Raw genomic sequence first — 8,552 nt, forward strand, 5'->3', positions numbered from 1 at the left:
GAGGCCGCTGACCCGAGAAGAGCGGCGCCGAGCCGGGACGAGATGGGACGGGGCGGGCGCGGCCGGGACGGCGCGCGGCGGCCCCGGGCAGCGGCGGGGGGCGCCGAACGCGGTGTGCGTGGCGGGGCGGTGCGGGGGGCGGCCGTGTGCGAGGCGCGAGTGTGAGCGCGCGCGGGAGGCGAGCGGGCGGGCGGGCTCCGGGAGGCGAGCGGCGCCCGCGGGCGAACGGGGAAGGCGGCGGGGGCCCAAAGTTGCCTCCTCGCGGGTCCGCGTCCCCGGCGGGGCGGGAGCCGGGGCCGGCAGAGCGGCGGCCGCGGACCCGGGCTCCCGCGGCACCTGGGCAGCGGCCCCGCACGAGCAGCAGCGGCGGGGGCGGCGTTGGCGGCGGCGCGCGGGAAGCGAACCGGAGCTCCGGCGCGGCGCGGCGGCCGCCGGGGAGCTCCGCTCAGGTGCGCGGCGAGAGGGGCGCGGGCCGGAGGCGGGCCTCCAGGACCGAGGCCGCGCGCAGCGCTCGCGCCAGCCGGAGCCGGAGGATCTCCCCGGCGGACGCCTGGGTCCCTGGTCCAGCTCCCCGTCCCGGGTGGCAGCAGCGACCGGGGTCCGCCGCCCCCGAGAGCGCGCTTCGGGGGCCCAGCCCCGCCCCCGCCGGCCCCTGGCGGGGCCGCTCCGCGCCCCCCTCCTCCTCCCGGCCGCCTGCGCCCGCCCTCGGCCCTAGATTTCTAAGGCATTGGCCACGCCGCTGGGTGATCCCTCCGGGCTCAAGTTGCAAGGGGGCGGGCCCGGGCCGGAGGTGGAGTCTCCCGCCAATTGAAGCCTCGGCTATAAATCGAGCTCCCCGTACAGCCAAAGCCCAGATGCCGCGCCAGGCCACCCCGAGGTTGGTGGTGGGTGAAGGTAGCGGGTCCCAGGGGGCTTCGGGGGCGGCAGCCACCATGCTCCGCTCCCTGCTGCTTCACTCCTTGAGGCTCTGCGCCCAGACGGCCTCGTGCCTCGTGCTCTTCCCGCGCTTCCTTGGCACGGCCTTCATGCTCTGGCTTCTGGACTTCCTGTGCATCCGCAAGCATTTCCTGGGCCGCCGCCGCCGGGGTCAGCCCGAACCTGCCGTGGAGCTCGACAGTGACGGCGAGGAGGTGCCCCCCGACGACCCGCCTGTCTGCGTGTCCGATGACAACCGCCTGTGCACCCTGGCATCGCTGAAGGCCGTTTGGCACGGCCAGAAGTTGGATTTCTTCAAGCAGGCGTATGAGGGTGGTCCAGCGCCCAACTCCGAGGTGGTCCTGCCCCACGGCTTCCAGAACCAGCACATCCTGGACTACGCGAGAGGGAACCGCCCGCTGGTTCTCAATTTCGGCAGCTGCACCTGACCACCGTTCATGGCGCGCATGAGCGCCTTCCACCGCCTGGTCACCAAATACCAGCGCGACGTCGACTTCCTCATCATCTACATCGAGGAGGCCCACCCCTCGGATGGCTGGGTCACCACGGACTCCCCCTACAGTATCCCGCAGCACCGAAGCCTGGAGGACCGGGTCAGTGCCGCCCAAGTACTGCAGCAAGGGGCGCCCAGCTGCTCCCTTGTCCTGGACACCATGGCCAACTCCAGCAGCTCGGCCTATGGGGCCTACTTCGAGCGCCTCTACGTAATCCAGAATGGCACCATTATGTACCAGGGTGGCCGCGGCCCGGACGGCTACCAGGTGTCTGAGCTGCGCACCTGGCTGGAGCACTATGAGGAGCAGCTGCACGGCGCTCAGCCCCGCCGAGTGTAAACAACCATGGGCCAGTTGGCTGAACTTGGCAGGCCATGCCTTCGAGCCTTCGAAGCCCACGTGCAAATGCCCCCCCCAAACAAGTCGGGTGTGCAGAGGGCCCCATGACACAGATGTGCTGAGCCAGGGATCGCCGGCTGGGTCTGCGCCCCCAGCCAAGGCACCTGAAAATTCTCCCTCGCCTCCCCGGACTCTGAGGCTGTGACTGTTCCTCACCTGCACTTGCCTGGCTGGCTCGAAATCCCCCTTCTGAGTGTGGATGCCACCTTTGCCTGGGTTCTCCCCTCCCCCACTCGTCCCCGCGGAGGCCCCTGCCTCTCACACCCCCTCCCCAGAGAGAAGAGCCACTGTACCTTCAGCCAGGTGCAGCAGCCCTCGCGGAGTCTCTGGCCTGCCAGCAGAGCCCGCCGCTCGCCCCAGGCGCCTGGCACCCACACCTGTCGTTGGCAGGGAGGGGGCGCTCTGCTGCGTTTGTGTCTATTTCTTGTCGCTGAGTTGGAAGTGGGGGCTTGGGCTGGGGAAGGGTGGCCAGGGTTCCCCCCCTTATTTGGGGTGCTCAGGAGCCCCACTGCTGATGACGAGCTGTCTCTAACTGGTCTTGACCACGAGCCGGTTCTGAATTGCAGAGGGCTCGCAGGAGCGCCTGAAACGAGGGAGGGAAAGTACTCTGGGCTTCCCGGAGGAAAGCGCCACACAGGGGGTCCAGGAGGGGGCATGGGGGTACCGTTCGGGACCAGAGGAAGCCGGCTTGAGAGGCACTGGCAAGGTTTGCAGCGCCCCAGGGAGAAGGAAGAGGCTGGGACTCCTGGGAAACGGGGTGTGGGTGGAGGAGTCCGCGAGAAAAGAGAGAAGGGGAGCGCATGGAGACCCCGAGTGAGGGGTCTCCTGGGCAGAGCTGCCGGCTGTGGGGCCAGGAAGTGGGAGGCCCCTGATTCGAAGGCCATTTTTGAGTGTTTTGCTGGAAATACTCTCTGTATATAAACTTCTTTTACGCTACAATAATAAAAGCTTGAAGTAAACTGCTTTCGCATTGCCTTTGGTCCCTTTATTTTTTTTTTTTTCTTTCCTCTGAATAGCGGCAGGAATTAAACACAAATCTCTCCCTCGCGTCCCCATAGTGACCCTGGGGGGAAGGGTGGCTGGAAGGAGCCGGCGCTGGCAGGGGCGCGGGAGGGCAAGGAATATGTAAAGGGGACGGTGCGGGTGCCCAGGAGTGTACACACGCACGCGCACACCCCCGGTGGAGTATGGGGGTCGGCGGAGAAACCGACACACCGAGCCGGGCGGGGTCCTGGAAGGAGGCGGGAGAGGCCAGGGGGCCAGGGGGTCCTTACTTGCCGCCGCGCGCGCTTGCGCTCACGCGCAACCACAGCTGCCCCTGCAGCCGCGCGTCTAACTTCTCCGACGGTCCCATGGGGTGGGGGAGGGGCGGCGTGGAGGATGGGAGGGGCTACGGACACTCCCGGACTGCGCTCCGGACCACCGCGGGCGCCTCCGCACACCTGGCTCCTCCCTGGCCCCCTTCCCGCACCTGGCTCCTCCCTCGCCGGGTTCCCGCACCTGCAGAATCGTCTCTCCCTCCCCTGCAATCCCCGCCTGGCTGCGGGGGTCCGCGGGAGGTGCGACTAGCGAAGCGCACGGTGGCGGAGGGAGGGGAGACGGGGAAGGGCGGGCGGGCAGCGCCACCACTCCAGCAGCAACACCTCCGGCGGGGCGGGGGCGGAGCGGGGTGAGCCCCCTGCCCGGGACACCCCTCCTCCTGCGCCTCCTTCGCTTCCCCAAGTTCGAGCCAGACCTCGACACCACCACCCGCGACGCGCTCGGTACTGGGAAGTGGAGAAGGGGAGCGAGATGGAAGAGAGGACCGAGCCCGGGAAGAGGGGGACGCCTGTGGCCGGGACGGGGGCAGGGGGCCGTGGCGCTTGGCACCGCTCTGCGTCCGCAGTCGGTCCGGGCGCTCCGCGCAATCCCGGCCCTCCCTGGGTCCCCCGCTGCTCCCTGGGGGAGGGCGACGCTACCAGCAAGGGATGAGCGCGGCCCCCACCCCCTCTGCTAGCGACACCTGGAGCGGAACAGTGGGGGGCGGGGGTGCAGAAGCAAGGGCTGAGGCGGGAGTCTGCAGGTCGCCAGTGGGGTAAGCGGGGCAGCCTAACTTCTCCAGCCCGGGAACCCAGGACCGTCCGGGTCTCGGGATGGAAGGAGAGAGTGCTAGTGACCGCCTGGGTGTGAGCAGCGCGCGTGTGAGAGGGGGTTCTGCAGGGGTGAGGGGGATGCAGCAGGGGGGTGAAGGGAGGCCCCTGCTCCACCAACGCCGCCTCCAACTCCGCGCCCAGCCCCCACGCTGCTCCTCTGTGAAAAGTTTTTGGAACTGACACCCTGAGCTGGGATTTTTTTTTTTTTTTTTTTGCTTTAAAAGTATTTAAATTAAAAAAAAAAAAAACTTTTAAGAAAAAATTGGCACAGATGGTATTTCTGCATCTCTTCCCCTCCCCCTCCCCCACCGCGCGCCGCTTCTCACCCCAAAACCCCCAGGAAGAATCCCGAACCAGCCGCAGGGACAAGGCTGGGCGCCCGGGAGGGCCTGCGCTGAGCTCGGCAGGCGCTGCAGGGGGTGGGGACTTGGTGGCCTGGAGGCAGCGGAGGCCGGCCCGGGAGCACCCGCAGCCGCCGCCGGGCCCCACAGCCTGCTGCGGCCCCTCCTTGTCCGGTCCCGTCTTATGGGGGTCTTGCTGGACGCGCTGTGCGACCTCCCTTCCCGGCGGAGCCTGCACCCCGCCCGCGCACCCGGCCGGGTCTGGCTTCCTGGGCCGAAACTCGGAGCACTGGACGCTCGGACCTGCCGGAGCTCCTGTCACTGCCCACGCGGCCGGCTGGCTCCCGGCTCCAGGGGGTTCCGGCACACACACCCCCCAAGCACACACACGTTCCTTCTTTCTCTTCTCCCTCCCACTCTCGCTTCGTCCCCTTCATCTTCCCCTTTTCTCTCTTCCTTTTCCCTCGTGTCTTCCTTTCCTTTCTTTTCTTCTCTCTCTTCCTTTAAAAGCTCTCCTTCTTACAAAAATAGTGCGTGCTCATCGAGGAAAACTCAGAAGAGTCAGGAGAAAATAAAACCAACCCAAGGTAACCTCAGGGTGTGAACACTTTCAAACATGCCTCTCCCTATCCCCCCCCCCATATTTGTAAATATATATTTTAATAACAAGAGCAGGATTATTGTAGCCTGACATTAATTTTTGACTCCTGGTACCCTCTTTCCCTGTCAATAAATAAGTCAGGAATGAAACCACTGCCCCACCAGCGAAGGGACAGCCAGGGATGGCTCCAGGGGGCTTGGGGTGTGAGGCAGGTTTCATTATTATAAACAGAATCGCAGAGAGCATCCAGTGCATGCAGCCCCCTGCTGCTTTACCCCACTGGAACGTTCTTTACAGGGGAAATCGCCTGGTCAAAACACATGCACACCTTGGAAGATGTCAGATTCAATCTGAGATCTGTTTGCCAGATCTTGCATAACTGCCTTCCAGAAATTCTACTTGATTTTATTATTTTGTGTCTTCCCCATGCTGTCTCTTCTTTATTTTTAAGTGAAAAATATGAAGCTAATACATAAGTCCATTCTCAGTAGTAAATTTTAAATACAGAAGAAGGGGGATGAGAAAGAATAAGCTTCACTTAGAGCAGGATTTTTCAAACTGAAACAGATTTTCCAAACTGATCTCAGGACCCAGCAGTGGGTCATGAAATCAACTTAGCAAATCAAGGAAAGCATTTTGTAAGAATGAGATAAGGGAATACAATGTAACCACCAGCATACCTTTCACCTAGGCTGATATGCTTTCCTGAAACTTCTGTTTCAGGAGTGTGTGTGTGTGTGTGTGTGTGTGTGTACAAGATGGCTGATGTGAAATGTATTTCTCCCTGAAGGAGGGATCAGAAATGTTGGGAAATGTTGAAAGCCAATGCTTCAAAGTTCCCATTCAACAGGGATAGCCCCTGTGAACTGTTGGGTGTTTCCTTCCAGAATCTCCTTCGCCTACTGACAATGGTATATGAGTACATTCCCAGATATAGGTTCCATAATCAGGATCACGATGCACAGTGCTTGATGGCCGCCCCCGCCACCCCCACACACCTTTCTCCTGCCAGTCCCTATCCGGCACCCTTTACCCATCCATACATCAGGTCCAAGCAGCTCCATGCCTGCAGGGTAACTTGGGCCAGACCCGTGGGAGGCCTGTGCCCCTGCCCCCGCCTGGGGAGACACTCTGCCCTCAAGGAAGTCTGGATCGATGGGGATGAGAGGCTGAAACAGACATTGTTCTCACTGGGTTTTAGGGGTTTTTTTAAGATTTATTTATTTAAGAGTAAGAGAGATCATGGTAGGGGGAGGGCAGAGGGAGAGGGACAGAGACTCGTAAGCAGACTGTGCACTGAGCATGGAGCCCTGTGGGAGAAGGGGGCTCGATCTCACAACCCTGAGATCATACCCTGAGGTGAAAGCAAGAGTCAGATGCTTTAACTGACTGAGCCGCCCACGCACCCCCATTCTTGGGTCCACAGTCAGCTCAGCAACGGGGTTCAGGGTCAGGGAGGAGGGGCATTAGAAGAGTTCATAAAGAGGGTCTCACTTGCCCCTTGAAGCCACAAGTGTCTCATCTCCAAAGACAGAGGGAAAGACATCCTTGGTGCAAAGTGCATGGAGGCCAAGAAGGGAAGCTGTGTTCAGAGAGCAGGAAGCCAACCATGTGGCTTTAAAGCAGAGGGGGTCGTGGTGGAGGAGGAGGGCCAGTGAGGAGGGTTGGGGCCACCATGGGAGCCTAGGCCACAGCTTGAGGTCTCTGCTGAGCCTTAGGAATGGGAACCTCAGACAAGAAAGCAGGGAAGTCAGAGGGAGAGGGGAAGGAGCAGCAGACCCATGGGGTTGGGCATGGGAGGGCCTGCCGTCCATCCACCACTGATAGAGGGTCCAGGGGCACCTGCGGGAGTCAGGCTGCCATCTGTCCTTGACCCAGTAACTGTTCTCTAGGCATCTACCTGCAGAAGGTGGTCAGACTATTGGGCACAGAGGGAGGGAGGTACCAGGTGACCATGGCCTCTGCCTCATGCCGTGCAGACACCCCTCTGCAGAGAAGTGATGTCCCAAACCACGAGGCGACCCACACGTGGGATCGTGAGAAGTGATATCTGAATTCTTGCTTGAGGGGCCAGGCCCTGGGCAAAGGGCTGTATCACGATTGTTCAAGTCGGTCACCCTAGCAACCCTCTTAAATAAGTACAATGATTAGCCTCATTTCACTGATACACAAACTGAGGCTTGGCCTGGTCAGAGACGGCGGGGCCAAGGTGTTTCGGGCTGAATTGGGTTCCTCCCCAAAATCTGAATGTCGAAGTCCCTAGTACCTCCGAATGTGACCTTATTTGGAGATCCGATCTTTAAAGAGCTTGAGTTAGGATGAGGTCGTTGGGGCGGGCCTTGATCCAGTATGACTGGTGTCCTTAAAAGAAGAGGAGATGGGGACCCAGACGCACAGAGGGACGGCCATGTGAGGACACAGGGAGAAGGCGGCTGTCTACATGCCAAAGAGAGAGGCCTCAGGAGAAACTCGCCCCACGGACACCTGCGTCTCAGATCTGCAGCCTCCAGACGTGTGAGAAATATTCTGTTGTTTCAGCGCGCGCAATAATTTGTCACAGTAACCTTAGCAAACCGACACAGGCCACGGACGAGAAAATGGCATTGACCACAGGCCCCTCTTACTCCAGCGCTGGGGGGTTGACACCAGGCTGTCCTGCATCCCCCGAGTGGCCAAAAAGCAGCAGGGCGCTAGAGATCTCCCGACCCAGACCCTTCCCTCCTCCTGTAGTTACATGAAAATGCAGCTTACAGGACAGTGGGTCTGAATTGGGCAGTGAGTGTGTGTGCTTTTTTTTAAATATCTGCAAAGACACACACACAGGCAGCTCTAGAAAAATCTACCCCGAGGAATTCACAGTAGCTGTCTCTGTGTGGGTGGGATTATGAGTGTTTTCTTACTTTCTTCTTGTTGCTTGTCTGTAGCCTGTGATTTTTCTGTAGTGAATGTGTATTGCTCTTATGACAGAAAAAATAAAACTAAAAACATCAAAAACAGTGGCTGTGGCAAGTAGAAACCTGGAGGTGGGGAGGCCAGAGCAGACAGATTACCTGGCTAGAGGTAGTGAGCTCAGGGCCAGGTTCCGGGGTGGGTGGTGGGAGTGTTGGGGGGCAGGGCTGGCACGAGAGACACTTGGGAGGGGAAAAAGAGGAGTAAGGTTGCTGAAAAAAAAAAAAAAAAACAAGATACCCGATTATATTTGAATTTTGGGTAAGCAACAACATTTTTAGTATAAGTATGCCCCAAATATTACATGGGATATACTTATACTTTTAAAAGTTTTTTTTTTTTAATTCATTGTTTAATTGAAATTCAAATTAAATTGGACATTTTGGGTTGTTTCTTTGTTTTAAATTTGATCATCCTGAGCTTGGACAATAGTGCAATCTCTCTGAGGCTCTGTTAGTGGGAACCTCGGCGGTCAAAGGGCCTCAAAGCCTGGGATAGATAAACCCAAAACCTCTGGGACTCTCTCCCTCTTCCCCTCAACTTTCCTGAGAATGCATCTGGTGACCCAGAGCCAAGGATGAATGACCACCAGCCCTGCCAGCTGATGATTTGTAGGGCCTAGAGCAAAATAAAAACACAGGGCCCCTTGTTCAAGAATAGGGGAAAACACCATTAAAGGCATAAAATATGCAGCTTCTTC

At 59.4% G+C, this 8,552-nt stretch overlaps 1 protein-coding gene across 1 annotated transcript; it reads left to right on the top strand.

Moving 5' to 3' along the window:
• The first annotated feature begins 84 nt into the window (after nucleotides 1-84).
• On the top strand, nucleotides 85-2,793 carry DIO3 (iodothyronine deiodinase 3). The gene has a single exon (XM_059183128.1). The coding sequence runs from the start codon at nucleotides 855-857 to the stop codon at nucleotides 1,767-1,769; it is 915 nt and encodes a 304-aa protein (XP_059039111.1). The 5' UTR covers nucleotides 85-854; the 3' UTR covers nucleotides 1,770-2,793.
• The last annotated feature ends 5,759 nt before the right edge of the window (nucleotides 2,794-8,552 follow it).

This window comes from Mustela lutreola, chromosome 7 (assembly GCF_030435805.1).
Source record: "Mustela lutreola isolate mMusLut2 chromosome 7, mMusLut2.pri, whole genome shotgun sequence".
In the NCBI taxonomy this organism is placed as follows: domain Eukaryota; kingdom Metazoa; phylum Chordata; class Mammalia; order Carnivora; family Mustelidae; genus Mustela; species Mustela lutreola.